The 17,521-nt window shown below is 46.2% G+C and overlaps 1 protein-coding gene across 2 annotated transcripts in view; it reads right to left on the reverse strand.

Moving 5' to 3' along the window:
* Window positions 1–17,521, reverse strand: part of NID1 (nidogen 1) — a 107,364-nt gene that overhangs the window by 35,397 nt on the left and 54,446 nt on the right. The window contains exons 9-12 of one of the 2 annotated variants that reach the window (XM_011935734.1): window positions 15,946–16,089; window positions 8,600–8,725; window positions 4,801–4,950; window positions 3,324–3,446 (exon numbers count right to left, since the gene is read on the reverse strand). In XM_011935734.1, coding sequence (XP_011791124.1) covers window positions 3,324–3,446; window positions 4,801–4,950; window positions 8,600–8,725; window positions 15,946–16,089 — 543 coding nt within the window. The remainder of the gene's footprint in view (window positions 1–3,323; window positions 3,447–4,800; window positions 4,951–8,599; window positions 8,726–15,945; window positions 16,090–17,521) is intronic. The other variant, XM_011935735.1, reaches the window with a different exon arrangement.

Genomic DNA, 17,521 nt, shown 5'->3' on the forward strand with positions numbered 1-17,521 from the left:
TCAGGCTGGTCTTGAACTCCCAAACTCAGGTGATCCGCCCGCCTTGGCCTCCCAAAATGCTGGGATTACAGGTGTGAGCCACCACACGTGGCCTAATTTTTGTATTTTTAATAGAGACGAGGTTTCACCATGTTGGCCAGGGTGGTCTTGAACTCCTGACCTCAGGTGATCCGCCCTCCTTGGTCTCCCAAAGTGCTAGGATTACAGGCATGAGCCACTGTGTCCGGCCTTCATAAAGTATTTTAGTCATATGCAATTTAGAATAATATGATGAAAATATCTGTATTGATATTCTGACTGAAAAATAAAACTTTAGAAACACAAATGCAGCTCTTGTGCTGCGGTCTGAATGTTTACGTTCCCTCCCACATTCATATACTGAATTCCTAACTCCCAAGGTGATGACAGTGGGGGTGAGGCCACCAGGAGGTGACGAGGTCATGACAGGGGGGCCCTCATGAATGGCCTTAGTGGTGCCCTTATAATAGCGTCCCCAAAGAGACCCCTTGCCCTTTCTACCATATAAGGACATCGCAGAAAGATGTCTGGCTGTCTGTGAACTAGGAAGTGGGCCTTCGCCAGACACACAACTTGTCAGCATGTTGATCTCGGACTTTCCGGCCTTCAGAACTATGAGAAACAAGTTTCTGTTGTTTATAAACCCCCAGTCTACGGTATTTTGCCAGAGCAGCCCCAAACAGACTAAGACACACCATGTATCCCTCCCCAATCCCAATTCTCTCTCTCCCATTATAGAGATAACCTCTATCCTGAACTTTTCATTTCTCATTCACTGTGCATGTTATAGCTTTCTTATGTATGTACATAACATAACACATGTAGGCATATTTTCACATAGGCTTATGTTTTATACACATGGGGCCATGCTATACATATCCTTTTATAAATTCTTTTGCTCAACATTATGTTTTTGAGACTTACCCCTGAACTCTACTTCATTCATTTTAACTGCTATATGTTATTTCATTGTATGGATTATACCAAAAGTCATCTGTTTGTTCCTCTTGTTTGCAGTCATTTAGATATTTTTCTATTACAAACAATACTCAATGAACACTCTTACACGTTTCTAATGCACACTCTCTCCAGTATGTAACCAAATGTTAAACTTCTTAAGGGAACAAGATCCAATATATAAACGATCCTGGCAAGCAGCCCTTATTGATTTTATCTTTGTCCCATCTTTAGATCCCAGCCTACACGTCTGGATCTGTTTCTGTTTAGTCAACAGAGTTTTCAAGAGGGGACAAAAAGTCAGGTTAAAAAAACAAAAAAAACAAAATTGGAAACATCTGCTTCTCTTTAAACTGCAAATGTGAAGCAAGCCTAAGGAAATAATGAATATTAGTCATTTTTTTTTTTTTTTTTGAGACAGAGTCTTGCTCTGTCGCCCAGGCTGGGGTACAGTAGCGTGATCTCGGCTCACTGCAAGCTCCGCCTGCCGGGTTCACGCCATTCTCCTGCCTCAGCCTCCTGAGTAGCTGGGACTACAGGCACCCGCCACCTTGCCTGGCTAATTTTTTGTGTGTTTTAGTAGAGACGGGGTTTCCATGTTAGCCAGGATGGTCTCGATCTCCTGACCTCGTGATCCGCCCGTCTTGGCCTCCCAAAGTGCTGGGATTACAGGTGTGAGCCACCGTGCTTGGCCAATGAATATTAGTCATTTTTAATAGTGGCTGGAATGTCTTGACTCAAATGATCATAAACTCTTCTCTATGTAACCCGCCCATTAAAATCTATGAGTGGTGGTATTTGTTCCCATAATTTCAGGAACAAAAGGTTGCCTTGCCTGGGTTTATTGAAGCCAGGAGTCAGCAAACTTTTTCTGTCAAGAGTTTTCTGTCAATAGTAGGCTATTTATACTTTTTTTTTTTTTTTTTTTTTTGAGACAATCTCACTCTGTCACCCAGGCTTGGGTGTAGTGTGATCTTGGCTCACTGCAGCCTTAATCTCCCTGGCTCAATCTTCCCACCTCAGCCCCTCGAGGATCTAGGACTATAGGTGTGCCACACCACACCCAGCTAATTTTTGTATTTTTTGTAGAAACAGGGTCTCGCTATGTTGCCCAGGCTGGTCTCTCAAACTCCTGGACTCAAGTAATCTGTCCACCTTGACCTCCCAAAATGCTAGGATTATAGGTGAGAGCCATGGCACCCGGCCTATTTATGCTTTTTAGGCTTTGCTGAGCTTACAGTCTCTGTCACAACTACTGAACTCGGCCTTTGTAACATGAAAGCAGCCATAGACTATACATAAGCATGGCTGTGTTCCAATAAAACTTTATTTACAAAAACAGCCAGCCAGATTTGGCCCATGGGCCGTAGTTTGCTAACCCCTATTTTAAGCAGAAGAAAATAATTTAGACTAACAATCTGTGCTACTATACATCAAAATTTAAATCTTAATCTGATGTTTTCTCTTTTTTGATAGACAGCTACTCTAAAAACTAGTCTTACTGAGGGTGAAGATAAACAAAGATTTCCAAATGCTTTTGGAGGAATGGAGCTGGTGCATTCATTTATTTCTTCAACAGCTATAAACAGCTGTGAGCCCCACCATATACCGAATACTCCACTGGGTGCTGGAAACATACCAAAAAATACAGTGTACCTGCACCACCCTCAATGTGCTCACAGACTAGTGAAGGGGATGGTTATTTAAACAGTTTTTAACGGCTTAAAAAGCGATGAGATGAACATGTTTACCTATCTCTAATTGAAAACATTTATAGTGGCATGAATATATCTGACCAACAGCAACAGCAGTAATTAAAAACAAATAACACAATTGGTTAACTCCAGTCTAAGGTGTCAAATAAATTCTTTTTTTTTTTTTTTTTTTTTTGAGGCAGTCTCACTCTGTCACCCAGGATGGACTACAGTGGCTTAATTGCAGCTCACTGCAACCTCTGCCTCCCAGGTCCAAGCGATTCTCATGCCTCAGCCTCCGGAGTAGCTGGGATTACAGGCACATGCCTCCACGCCTGACTAATTTTTGTAATTTTAGTTGAGAGGAGGTTTTGCCATGTTGGCCAGGCTGATCTCGAACTCCTGACCTCAAGTGATTCACCCACCTTGGCCTCCTAAAGTACTGGGATTACAGGCAATGTTCCCATCTGATGTTCTACCATTTCAAAGAATGTTCTACGTTGCAGTCCATGCTCTGATCTCCCACCTCAACAACTCTTAGAACTCTCCATGGAGCCTCCTACTTTCCCACCTCACCTTCTCTCCCAGGGCCATGTGCACTGGATTTATGGATAGGGCAATGGGCTACCAACTCCAGATGTCCCACCACCTTACCTCCGGGCACGCAGCGGAAGCCGTCTCCCTGATAACCGGGTTTGCACTGGCACGTGAAAGAGCCTGGAGTGTTGTAGCAGAAGGCGTCAGGGTGACATCGGCTTGGCTGGCATTCATCCACATCTGTAAAACAGCCACCAGGCCCAGGGACAATGAGATTTCTTCTGGAATTCGGAGTTTACCCAATAATTTAAGCCACTTACTCAAATCTATGGGAACCTGCTTCTGATCTGGGAACAGTATTTCAAAACTCACTAAACATTAACTATCAAATCACTAACTCCCCAATTTCTATCTGTTGCACTTACAAATGTGTTTCACTTTGGCAACAATGTTTTCATGAAAAATGTTTTTGGCCAGGCGCCGTGGCTCACACCCATAATCCCAGCACTTTGGGAGGCCGAGGCGGGCAGATCACCTGAGGTCAGGAGTTCGAGACCAGCCTGGCCAACATGGTGAAACCCTGTTTCTACTAAAAATACAAAAAATTAGCCAGGCATGGTGACGCGCACCTGTAATCCCAGCTACTCTGGAGGCTGAGGCAGGAGAATGGCTTGAACCCGGGAGGCGGAGGTTGCAGTGAGCTGAGATCACACCACTGCACTCCAGCTTGGGCAACAAGAGCAAAACTCCATCTCAAAAAAGAAAAAAAAAAAAGAAAGAAAGAGAAGAATGTTTGCATCAACCTTACAACAGGGGAAAAGATAGGATCTATTTGCATTATAAAATGATCCCTCTTGTCATAAATGAGAGCTTCAAAACTGTCTGAGTGTTGACCAACAGATTATTAACTACTTGACAGAAAGTGAGAAAACATCCACATGTTCAGTAATAAAGAGAAAGTATCTCAGAAATTCTATCTTAGTTGGGACCTTTTAGAAATACTCTATGGTATAATATCAAGTGATTGTGCAAACCAAGACACTCAGGGCACTCTATTCATGGGTTATCTTACCTAAAATTACCTGTAAGAGCACCCTGGCAGCCAAGAAGCTCAAGTCTGAAGGAATTATATTGAGTCATTTACTCTTTGACCTGCAGTCATTTATTCAATCAGAGAACTTTGCTTTTGTGAAGAAGGTTAGAACAAGCCAGTTGAATGACTATATATTAATACACCTTATTAAATAAAGGGATGGACTTTAAGCTCCATGCATGTCCTCCATGTAAAAGGACAGTTTGTCTCTTCGTGAAAGACAGAAAATATCCCCAGTTCCTAGCAGAGAGCAGGTGTCTAATTGTCACCTGAATGAACTAGTCACCTAGAACAAAACAGTCACCAATGAGAAGAGTCCCCGAAAGAAAATGCATAGTTCAAACTACTAGAGAGATATGAAAAGCAACTCATTAACTCAATGGAGATGACAGAAGAATTCTTTCTTTTATTTGGGAGTGAGTTGGTGATTGGCACATGCCAGGTACCACCTAGGAAACTTCCTCAGGTTACACACAGGGGAAAATCAGAGCAACCACATACCTTGGCAGGCTTGGCCATCCCCAAAAAAGCCTGGTAAACAGGAACAGGTGTAGGAGGACCCTCCTGTGTAGATACACCGGGCCCGCTGGGGTATGTCGCAGTTATGCAGGCCAGTTTCACAGTAGTTGATGGGGCGTTGGTCCACGACAGCTTCAGAACAAAAGGTTGATGCACAGTCTTAGGAAGAAAGTCGTCTGAGCAGGCCACGTGCCCCTCCCAGCTCTATAAAGAGGGACCATGCCTGAACCCTAGACCTCTAGGCACGTCCACAGCTTCATCCCCACCCTACTCCTCACTGGGCTGGTACCACTGCCTTCACCATTTCCACCCACCTGGGTTCTGCCTCTGATGGGTCTTGACTGACTAACACCGTGGTTGGTCATTCCGCCTGGCTTGACCTCAGTTTCACTCTAGGGGTCTGTCTCAGGCCACTCTCCAAACCAGATCCCCATCATGGGTCCTCAGGACCCAACTTTCCCTTCATCTGGATATGGGGGTGGGACATCTGCCGATGCCACACTTCTGATGGCAACTCTGTAGAGACCGCTTGGAGGGAAGGAGCTGACACTTCCACGTGGTGTCTTCAGCCTTGGCCCACCCTGGACAGGTGGAGCATTCACTACAAATGCCCAAGTCAGTCACCCACTTGCTACCAAGGAAGGACAAATAAATGTTTCCAAGCCAAGGAGATGGGTATGGTTATGGTTAGAAGACTGTGAGCCTTTGGAGTAGGCAGCCTTGGTATATATCAGGAACCACGGGTCAACCACACAGCCTTAGACAAATTGTGTAATTCTCAGAAGCTTATGTTCTTCCTCCCACCCCCAACCCTCTCTCTCTCTCTCTCTCTCTCTCTCTTTCTCTGTCTGTCTGCACTTAAGGCAGGACAAACTGAAATCAATCTTAGGAAGACTCATGGAGAAGAAACATGAGTCCTCCTTCATCTGGGATAATCCAGCTACCCAAGACCTGCTGGGAGGGAAAGATTTGTGTTCTGACATTGGGAGGATGGGGCTTTGTCCTGGCTCTGAATGCTTTTAGAAAATCAGAAGCAAAATGCAATGGTGCCTTAGGAACCCCAGAGTAACTGAACCAGTCATTGAAAATCACCCTGTAGACCTCAACCCTTGCCTTCCACTTTGAGGCAGCAGCACAAGATGGGGTACTATCACCTAGCCTCTGTGACACTCACCTACTCCTCAGCCCTCCTTCCATGAGTTCTATCATCAGGACTCTTAAGAGAATCACAGTCCCATCTACGGGCCTCTCTGTGCTTGGCATACTGGAAGTTAACTGCTCCAGCTCTTTGCCTAAGCCTGGCCCTGTTCTTGCCTCGAGAGAAGAGCTGATGCATGCCATCGTGCCCTGCACCAAGATGCCCAGGGCCGGTGAAGTAGGACCTCAAGTTCACCACACTCCATATGCCAGCCCAGTGTCACAGGGCTGTGTCCATTCAGAGGGGTGTCTGCGTCTTCACATCAAGGTGACTTACAGGCAAGCTGAGGCCCATCTTTCCGTCACAAAAACATGTTTTGCACATTTCAATTAACTGCAAAAGTTCATACCCAGGGGCAAAGAGAGTCATGAGTTTACAGAAAATGCCAAAGATGGAAGTCCACAAACATCCCTTCCCCGATAATGGATACCAATCCTCAGGAAAAGACAACTCCTCTTGGCCAGCCCACAGCCCTGCCTGAGCCCCCAGCCCCTCACAGTTGGCAGAGCACACCTTGCCCTGTTTATTTCTTCACCTTGCCCCTTTCTGACCTGCAGGGTAACCTTCCCAGTGCTGGCTTCCAACCTACAACACTGTTTTAACAAGGAATTCTAAGAGAGATAGAATGACCACTCAATTACTCAGTGACAAGCCAGAGTGATTTCTTTCAACGCATGTAGGCAGACTTGGTTCTACAGTGAGCCTTCTCTCTGCACAGTGAGTCTCAAAGGAGCCAATTAAAAGTGGTGAAGATGTTCTCCCTCAAATATATAGGCCAGGCATGGTGGCTCACACCTGTAATCCCAGCACTTTGGGAGGCTGAGGCAGGCAGATCACCTGAGGTCAGGAGTTCGAGACCAGCCTGGCCAACATGGTGAAACCCCGTCTCTACTAAAAATACAAAAATTAGCTGGGCATGGTGGTGCATGCCTGTAATTCCAGCTACTTGGGAGGCTGAGGCAGGAGAATTGCTTGAACCCTGGAGGCAGAGGTTGCAGTGAGCCAAGATCGCGCCATTTGCTCTTGTCAACCTGGGTGACAAGAGCAAAACTCTGTCTCAAAAAAAAAAAAAACAAAGGAGGCTAGGGATCAGGGGAGAGGATGAGAGCCTGCCCGCAGCTGGCCTGTGTCCTCCTTGACAGCTCTGGAGGCACCTCCAAGAGCTCCATGGGTCACAGAAAACCAATGATACAGTCTAATCACCTCATTTTACAGACGAGGAACTGAGCCCCAGAAAGGGTGCCTTCCTCAGAAGTCAATGCCTGAAGCAGACTTTTGCCCAGCACCCGTCTTGCACCTCGCCCTGCCCCTTCAGTGAGTGTGGACATCAGGAATGACTGGATCCAGAAACCTAGGTCACCATGCTCCACACAGGCGTCCCAGGATGGATCTCAGTCACTGTGTACATCATCACCCACGGGATAAAGTATCCACTGCCCAAGCTTGAGCTGAAGTGTAATGTAAATGGTATGGTCATTAGAACTAAACTTTTGAATCTCCTTAGCCTCAAGCAGCAGAGAAAGAAATCATGCCAAATACACAGAAACTGATGTTCTTTACTGAGCGAAAAAAAAAAAAGCAGCAGCAGTAACTTTAGCAGAGTGAAAATCTCAACTGTGCAGAGGGGACTGGCCTCCCTGAGCTCACAGATGTTTGGGTCACACTCAAAACATGAGAACTGCCTGTTCCCTCCCACCCTCAAGACACCACCTCACCCCAGGACCTTGGCAGCCTTACCCAAGCTTTGAGACAGAGCACAAAGAAAATATTCTAGGGTTTGGTGAACAGCGAGGGAAAGGCAAGAAGATGGTTTGCTGACATGGTACAAGAGGAATCTGTTTTAAATTGGGAAGACATGTTGAGTTCAGATGCCCGTTTGACATGTCACCCTCCAGACCTGGGAACATGCTGGTCTTGGTCGTTCAAGAATCTTGAATGACCAGGTCAAAGTGCAGTAGGAGGAAAAAGAGGAAAAATTTAAACAATCTGGCTGTTTGTGGCTGGCCCTTCCGCATCACCACCAAAATCATCATTCAGCAAGAGCATAATTAGCCTAATCAAGAGCTGCAACTTACTTCAATAAGGCTAAGAAATTATGCTGCTGCTCGTGGTTGGTAAAATTAAAATCCATAAACAGAATGACCCCAGTTGGAATTTTAGATGTAACTCAGGTAGAATTCAATCTAAGATAGGTAATGATACAAAAGTACCTTAAGGTGGTTCCTCAATATGAATCCCAAGGCTACTGATTACTGGAAGAAATATGTCTAATAGCTTTATAGTTATTAAAAGCATAATAAAAATGATTAAAAGAAGTTTATAAGAGGCAAATGTAATGCAAAAGCTGGCAACAGGAGAGGCGATGGTATTACTAGTGTAGGCAATAATGTTGCTTACTCATTGTACTTGTGACTCTCCAGATAGTTGGAGGGCAGGGGCTGAGTCTGATTCATCTTTGTAAATTACCCTTCCCAGCTCCTTCCAACTTGACCAGACTCATTTTTACCTGGAACCAGACCTTTTGCACAAGAGCTAATGCACACCATGTGAATCATGTTTTGAGGAGTTACCTGGAGAACTTACCCACACACGTTCCCTCATCTGAAAACTGGTAGCCCTCCACACACTCGCAGCGGAAGGTTCCTGGGTGATTATTGCAGACTGCGTGGCTCCCACACACTGAGGGTTGTTCTGAACATTCGTCAATATCTGCAGCAAATTTTTTTTTAATGCAGGCTTTTTAAAAACCTCTTCAAACATTACTGACTATAATAAAATAGCATTTTCACCTAACAATAGATCAATTTTAAAACAAATTTTTCTTTTCTTTTTTTTTTTTCCCAAGGTGGAGTCTTGCTGTGTCGCCCAGTGCTGGAGTGCAATGGTGCGATCTCGGTTCACTGCGACCTCTGCCTCCAGGGTTCAAGCGATTCTACTGCCTCAGCCTCCCCAGTAGCTGGGATTACAGGTGTGCGCCACCACGCCTGGCCAATTTTTGTATTTTTAGTAGAGACGAGGTTTCAACATGTTGGCCAGGCTGGTCTCAAACTCCTGACCTCGTGATCCACCTGGCTTGGCCTCCCAAAGTACCGGGATTACAGGTGTGAGCCGCTGCCCCAGCCTAAAACAAATTTTCTATATACCAAAAGTAGTGTTAAATACAATTTTTGTCTGTGCATAACTGGAGACAGTGATCCCCACACCCTTCTCCCAGGAAAACGTGTGCTTCCCCCACCTCTCCTGGAGTTAATTGCTGAGCCTAGGACCCCTGAACATGAGTCTCTCCCATTAGATTGCCAAATACATGTTACAAGGACACAGAGACACATCTCTGGACTCTGAATACTGAGAGTCTCTGAATATTAAATATATTCTCAAGTCCTAAACTTGAGAATTTCAAGTCCTATATTTAAGTCCTAAACTTGAGAGTATATTTAAATATGCTGTTATTCAAAAATATTACTTTCTCCATTACTGTTACAAAGGAAAGTTGAACAATTTACAGCTTAATTGTGAATTTTTGAATATTATCTAGGGCTTAATGGACTAAAAGGGAAGTCATTCACTCATAAGACTGTAAATGAACTAGGAGAGTGATGTCCTTTTCTATGACAATACCACAGCCACCATCATGGGGTAACGTGGAGTAAACAAACGTAGGCTTTGGAGTTGGACCTAGCTAGGTTCAAATCCTGCTTCCTTTAGCTACTAACTTGTGTGGTCTTGGGCAAGTTATCCAACTACTCAGCCTCAGTTCCCCCTTTGGTAAATAAGTATACTACTACTCATCTTGAGGGTTCTTCTGCAGATTACAGAAAATAGATGGAGGCCAGAGAAGCACCCAGCAATGCTCCAGACACCCAGCTATGATTAGACTAACCAGGGATTCATCCAACACCCCAGCCATGGTGATGAATTTGGCTGACTCTGGGAACACGGCCCTCGGATGGCCGCCAGGCTTTGGACGCCAGGCTATGGCTACCACTCGTGTAAGGCTGGGGAGCCCAGGCAAGAAATTAAGCAAACCTGTCATCCCCCTGGTTACGTGGCCACTGATGGGGGTTGAAATGAACAGTTACACAAGGTTCTTCCCACGTCAACCTCATACTCAAGAGTGTAGACAGCTACTTCTGGCATTTCTAAAACCCTGAGATGTGCATGAGGAGGGCCTCCCAACGTGCTGGGATTACAGGCGTGAGCCACAGCCTTATTCTAAAACAAATTTAGACAGGTTTTAGACCTAAAACAAGTAAGACATGTTTCTCATAATGGCTGAGACCACACAACTCTTCCCCCACTCATAAATCTCTTCCCCAAAGCTTTCATGTGAATCTTTGACACGTGGGAGTTGTCCTACGTCCACCTTCAATGGCCAGTCTAGCCAGGCCTTTGTTGGTGAGAGAAATGTCCTGCTGGCCTATTGGTCAACATTGCACAAGACAAGCATTCTTGCCACATCAGCCCCATAGTTTGTCCTGTACCCAGGCAAATAGCCAAACCAAATGCTATTCAACTTTTAGAGACTATACTGATATGTGTGTGTTCTGTGACGTGTTTAAGACACAAGGTCTCAGTACTGAACCAGGCACAGCCAGAAGGTTCTGGAACAAAGCCCCTCCCAAAGCAGGCTCTTATGCAAGCTGAAGCTGGGGATGGCCGTGGGGGAGGAGTGCACCCAGCACGTGTGGACTTCACAGCTCCATCCATCAGCTGCCGCTCCAACATGGGAGAAAAAAGGGGCTTCCTGTTTCCACTGCCTCTGTGCTGCAACTCTCAGAGGACACTCCCAGCACAGATGTCTGGAAACATTGTACACACTGCAGGGCTCAGTGACTTAGACTCTATTGCCAAAGCACGAGAGCACAGAGCAGCAGTTTTCAATCAAGAAGACAGAGCAAAATCACAGGGGATCTTCTTCAAGCTCTGTTCCTGCCTGGGAACATTTATGCAAGGGGAAGCTGTGTTTTGAAAAAAGCTTCTATGTTGACCAGGCTCTTCTCTCTTGCCCTACCTGAAAAGCTATTGACAAATAAGACCTCAGGGCTGCTGGGATGATGGAGGGGATGGTTCCCTAACGCAACCTCCTCCTCCATGCAGGCTTACACATACATGCTGGACTAGATAACACTCTTTCTTAAGGGACAAGACCCTAGCAATTCAATTTCCCAGCTCATGGTCTTCGTAGTTTGGAAATTAGTTCATGGTCTTTGTAGTTTGGAAATTCTTCCTAATTTAAATCTTCTCTTCTAGGGCCAGGTGAGGTGGCTCATACCTGTAATCCCATCGCTGTGGGAGGCCGAAGCAGACGGATCACCTGAGGTCAGGAGTTCGAGACCAGCCTGATCAACATGGTGAAACCCCATCTCCACTAAAAATACAAACATTAGCCGGGCATGGTGGCATATGCCTGTAATCCCAGCTACCTGGGAGGCTGAGGCAGGAGAATCACTTGAACCCAGGGGGTAGAAGTTGCAGTGAGCTAAGATTGTGTCATTGCACTCCTGCCTGGGTGACAGAGCAAGACTCTGTCTCAAAAAAAAAAATTTTTTTTAAATCTTCTTTTCTATAAATTGAAGCCAGGTCCTTAACCCTTTCTTCAATGGAAATTGTAAAGTGTCAATAACTGTCTCTCATAACATACCACAGTATCTGCTGGAAAATGATGATTCCTATTATTTAGCATCTGGTCAACCTCTGCTCTGGAAAGAGATTTCCTTTCACAGGATAACTTTCTAACTCGATAGGAAAATCCTGGATCCTTCTTGTCATTGCTGCCTCCTTTTTGACTTTTTTCAGAGTGGCTACTTTTCACGTATTTTCAACAACTGTAAGTTTCTCCAATTTTTCCTTTTCATAAAGGCCAGGCTCTTAGAGGAGAAGAGTCTCATTGCCAATTTGCTAAATGCCTTCTACATACTCAATGATTACTCAATGAGAGATGAGCCAAAACTATCTCTACAGGCTCTAAATTGAGAAACAGTGGGAGCCATCCTGCCATGGACCAGAGTGAATCACAGAGCTCTGTGAAATCTTCTCCAAATTACTGTGGAGGTTCACTGTGCGACGTCTCACCAAAACCACCCTTGTTTGGGGTGTCATATACCATTATATCAGCGCTGCACACTGAATCACAGGCTCATCCTCATTCTCCTCTAACGCACTTCCCAGGTCAAAATAACACATGAAGTGATCTGCTTAATGCAATTTCCTATTTTAAGCCTCATGTCTCGATGCATTAACACTTCAAGGCATGTTCTAGTGACCCAGAACAATAAGTGTCCTGACTGGGAATACACTCGCATTCCACAGAGGTAATAAGTCAGAACAAACACTCACCACGGGACAAAAGCAAGTCTACATGCAACCACCTGTCTTCCTGGACAAGGATATTGGAGGATTTTCTAGGATGGTGCAGATTACATAAGGGATGGCTGGTTGTGCCTTCTGAATTGAAGCACTCCCACTGTGGCAAGCTCAGACACCAAGGGAAGAATTAGCCAGGAGGTCACAGTTCAACAGCAGCAGACTGGGTTACTTCCACACTTTATTACTATCCAGGAGGCTTACGAAGTTGAAGCATGGCTGTGTAACGAGGAGGCGTGGATCAGTGAAGGACCCCACCCCCGCACACCAGCCGTCTTCGCAGCCTGGGAGGGCCCCGGTTCACACACACACACACAGACACACACACACACAGACACACACACACACACACCACGGCATCATGCTGCTTTGAACTGGCCAGAGCCAATTCAGCCATTCAAGGCTGTCAGGCTCTTTGCAGGATATACTGGGAAACTGACGATTATAGGTGAGTAGGCACTATGTCCCCTCCCTAGCGATACATTACCAGGAAGGTGAGTCTCAGACTGAATTCTACCACTTACACAAAGCTACCAGCAAGCTGGCCAAACATACAGCATGTACTATGCGCACAAGTCCCTGCCCTCCAGTATTTCAGACATCCTTACAGGCACTTTGCATGGTAGGTTCACTATGAAGCAAACACCTCAAGGCCCTGACAGCAGGATCTTCTAACCTTCATGTTACATCAGCACACCAAATGTGCCATTAGCCGCGGCTGCTGGATTCCAGACCTCAGGCATCATTCCCAAATTCTGAGACTGCTGGGTTTGCCAGATTCTTATACCTCAGTCAAGCAGGGGTAGAGGGAACTGTTCATTTTTCTGGCCAACCCTATGTGAACACACTATTCATCCCACTAGGGAAGCTTCCTTCCAGCGTTCCTTATGCTCATTAGTGAGCCCTGTCACTAACTGCAGGCTTAAATAGCACTGCTTGAAGCACTTGGCATTCTTGCCCTTGGTACTGGACTGACTTCCCCTTGGCAGTAGATTAAAATTTAGTAACAAACAAATATCAAGCTGCCTACATGAAAGTATTTGAACTTAAGTTATAAATAATAAAATAACTGCAACTAGAAGATGGAGTAATACAGATGCTTGAGTCAGAGACTTGTGTTCAAATACTATTTGTCACAGCTCACTTTAATGAGCCTCAGTTTTCTCGTCTACAAGAAAAGAGTGTTGGGAGACCAAGGCAAGTGGATTGCCTGAACCCAGGAGTTTGAGACCAGCCTGGGCAACATGGAGAAACCCCATCTCTACAAAAAATACAAAATTAGCCAGCCGTGGTGGCACACCTGTAGTCCCAGCTATTCGGGAGACTGAGGTGGGAGGATCACTTGAGCCCAGGAGGTTGAGGCTGGAGTGAGCCAAGATCGTGCCACTGCACTTCAGCCTGGGCAACAGAGTGAGACTCTGTCGCAAAAACAATAAAAATAAAATAAATAAATAAATAAATAAATAGAATGAAACTCACACCCATTAGGATGGCCCCTATTTTTTTTTTTTTTTTTTCTGGAGACGGAGTCTCACTATCACCCAGGCTGCAGTGCAGTGGCGTGATCTCGGCTCACTGAAATCTCTGCCTCCCGGGCTCAAGCAATTCTCCTGCCTCAGCCTCCCAAGTAGCTGGGACTGCAGACACTCGCCACCACGCCTGGCTAATTTTTGCATTTTAGTAGAGACGGGGTTTCACCATGTTGGCCAGGCTGGTCTCGAACTCCTGACCTCATGATCCGTACGCCTCAGCCACCCAAAGTGCTGGGATTACATGCGTGAGCCACCGCACCTGGCCTCGTATTTTAAAAAGCACAGAAAGCAAGTGTTTTCAAGGAGATGGAGAAATGGAAACACTTGTGCACTGTAGGTGGGAACATAAAATGTTGCAGCCACTATGGAAAACGTTGTGGTGGTTCCTCAAAAAATTAAAGATGGAAAGGCTAGGCGTGGCAGCTCACGCCTGTAATCCCAGCACTTTGGGAGGCCGAGGAGGGCGGATCACTTGCAGTCAGGAGTTCGAGACCAGCCTGGCCAACATGGTGAAACCCCGTCTCTACTAAAAATACAAAAATTAGCCAGGCATAGTGGCGAGCACTTGTAGTTCCAGCTACTTGGGAGGCTGAGGCAGGAGAATCACTTGAGCCTGGGAGGCAGAGGCTGCAGTGAACCAAGATCATGCCATTGCACTCCAGCCTGGGTGACAGAGCAAGACTCCATCTCAAAAAAAAAAAAAAAAAAAATTAAAGATAGAATTACTACATGATTCAGCAATCCCACTTTTGAATGTATACCCAAAAGAACGGAAAGCAGGAACTTCAACAGACATTTGCACACCCACGTTCATAACAACATTATTTGCAATAGCCGGAAGGTGGAAGCAACGCACGCGCCCACTGATGGATGGCTACACAAAATGTGATACGTACATGCAATGGAATATTATCTCATCTTAAAAAAGAAAAAAATTCTGACACATGTGACAACATAGGTGAGGCCTGAGGACATTATGCTATGTGAAATAAGCCAGTCACAGAAGAACAAATACAATATGATTCCACATATGCAATCGTTAGAATAATCAAATGCATAGAGACAGGAAGTGGAATGGTGATTGCCAAGGACTAAAGGAAGGGGGAAATGGGAGTTGTTGTTTAATGGGTACAGAGTTCGTTTTGCAAGATGGAGAGTTCTGGAGATGGACAGTGGTGATGGTTACACAATAAAACGAATGCATGTAATGCTACTGAACTGTACACTTAAAAAGTGTTAAAATGGTATATTTTATGTTACATATATTTTACCACAATCAATTTTTTTTAAATAAAGGAACAAAAAATCCATTTCATTAGAGTTGTTGAAGAATTAAATGAGATGATGTTTGTGAAGCACTTAGTTCAAACAGCGCCTGGGTAAATTATAGCTATCGTTATATTACTGATGTTATCATTAACAACTCTGACTTACAACTCCCTTTAAACCTGTGCATTCTTTTTTTTTCTCTTTTTTTTTTTTTTGAGACGGAGTCTTGCTCTGTTGCCCGGGCTGGAGTGCAGTGGCCGGATCTCAGCTCACTGCAAGCTCCGCGTCCCGGGTTTACGCCATTCTCCTGCCTCAGCCTCCCAAGTAGCTGGGACCACAGGCGCCCGCCACCTCGCCCGGCTAGTTTTTTTGTTTTTTTTAGTAGAGACGGGGTTTCACCGTGTTAGCCAGGATGGTCTCGATCGCCTGACCTCGTGATCCGCCCGTCTCGGCCTCCCAAAGTGCTAGGATTACAGGCTTGAGCCACCGCGCCCGGCCAAACCTGTGCATTCTTAAGATGGAGTGGAGTGTGGCCTTAGGAATTCTACTCTGCTGCTTAGATCAGATGAAAGAATGGGCCAGTACTCCTGAGTCTACCCATGGGAACAGTGAATGTGAAGCATAAATGATTCAGGCCTGGCATATCCACCAGTGTTTATCTCATCCGTGCTTCCTCGCTGCACCCAGTTCTCTGGCTTACAGAATCTGGATGCCTCCTCCTCGCCTGATTTCCCAGCCCCAACAAGTCAGAATCAAAGGCTGTACCGTAGCAGGTCCGCCCGTCTCCTCGGAATCCGATGGAGCACTCGCAGGTGAACTGTGTCCTGGGACCAGGGCGACAGGCCGCGTTGGTGTCACACCCATGAGTGCCGATGTAGCAGGGATTCTGAAGAGCATCAGGGGAGCCTTCTGTGAGGACAGAGACATTGGAACCAAGTGAGTCTTCAGGAGCTCTTGCAGGTTTCCTTCTTCCACAGAAAGTCAACCACAACTGGGGAGGAAGAAGGTGATCACAGAAGAGCAGAGTGGAATGGGACACCAGCCAACTCCTGTGTTGCCCTGGGGCAGGACCAGCATGACCCCCTCCCTGTTTTTGTAAATAAAGTTTTATTAGCACCCAGCCCGTCCATTTGTTCATGTATGGTCTATGGCTGCATTTGTGCTACCATGGCAGAGCTGACATGTCGTGATAGAGACTGTATGGCCAGCAAAACCTAAAATATCTACTATCTGGTCCTTCGCCAAACATGCACCGACTCCTGATGCCTGGAGCCACAGTTGCTACAGGAGGCAGAGCACCTACCTTCTTTCTGCTTCATAAAGTTAAAGCGAGGATGAATTAATTAGCTGGAGAAATGATTTGGATATGGAGGAAGAATCAAAGACAACTGAAAAAAAAGGAAAGATTTTAAGGCCCAGACCAGACTCAATTATACAGGACCCCCGAGGCTTAAAGATATGGACAAATGTGAAGTCTGACACTGGTATGTCACAAAAGCTCACTAAACCTCAGCTCCTTCCTGACAGCCGGGAACGCCCACAGACCGGACCAGGGCTCCAGCCGGGAACGCCCACAGACCGGACCACGGCGCCAGCCGGAACGCCCACAGACCGGACCACGGCGCCAGCCGGGAACGCGCAGAGACCGGACCAGGGCTCCAGCCAGAAACGCCCACAGACCGGACCATTGCACCAGCCGGGAACGCCCAGAGACGGGACCACGGCGCCAGCCGGGAACGCCCACAGACCGGACCACGGCGCTAGCCGGAAACGCCCACAGACCGGACCACGGCGCCAGCCGGGAAGGCACAGAGACCGGACCACGGCGCCAGCCGGGAACGCGCAGAGACCGGACCACGGCGCCAATGGTGTGCAGTCACAGGGCAAGCGTTTGTTTTAGGCTCCCTCCCTAATTTTATTTAATTTCCTCGGGCACTAACCACACAATTCAATTGCTTTTTTTTTTTTTTTTTTGAGACAGCCTCGCTCTGTTGCCCAGGCTGGAGTGCAGTGGTGTGATCTTGGTTCACTGCAACCTTCGCCTCCCAGGTTCAACCGATTTTCCCGCCTTAGCCTCCCCGAGTAGCTGGAATTACAGCCACACACCACCACGCCCGGCTACATTTTGTGTTTTTAGTAGAGATAGGGTTTCTCCATGTTGGCCAGGCTGGTCTCAAAGTCCTGGCCTCAGGTGATCCAACCAGCTTGGCCTCCCAAAGTGCTGGGATTACAGGCGTGAGCCACCACGCTCGGCCCTATAATTTCTTTTTGCTATTGCACCTGGCCCTACAATTTCTTTTTGCTATTGCACCTGGCCCTACAATTTCTTTTTTTTTTTTTT

Source organism: Colobus angolensis, unplaced genomic scaffold (assembly GCF_000951035.1).
Source record: "Colobus angolensis palliatus isolate OR3802 unplaced genomic scaffold, Cang.pa_1.0 Scaffold148, whole genome shotgun sequence".
In the NCBI taxonomy this organism is placed as follows: Eukaryota; Metazoa; Chordata; class Mammalia; order Primates; family Cercopithecidae; genus Colobus; species Colobus angolensis.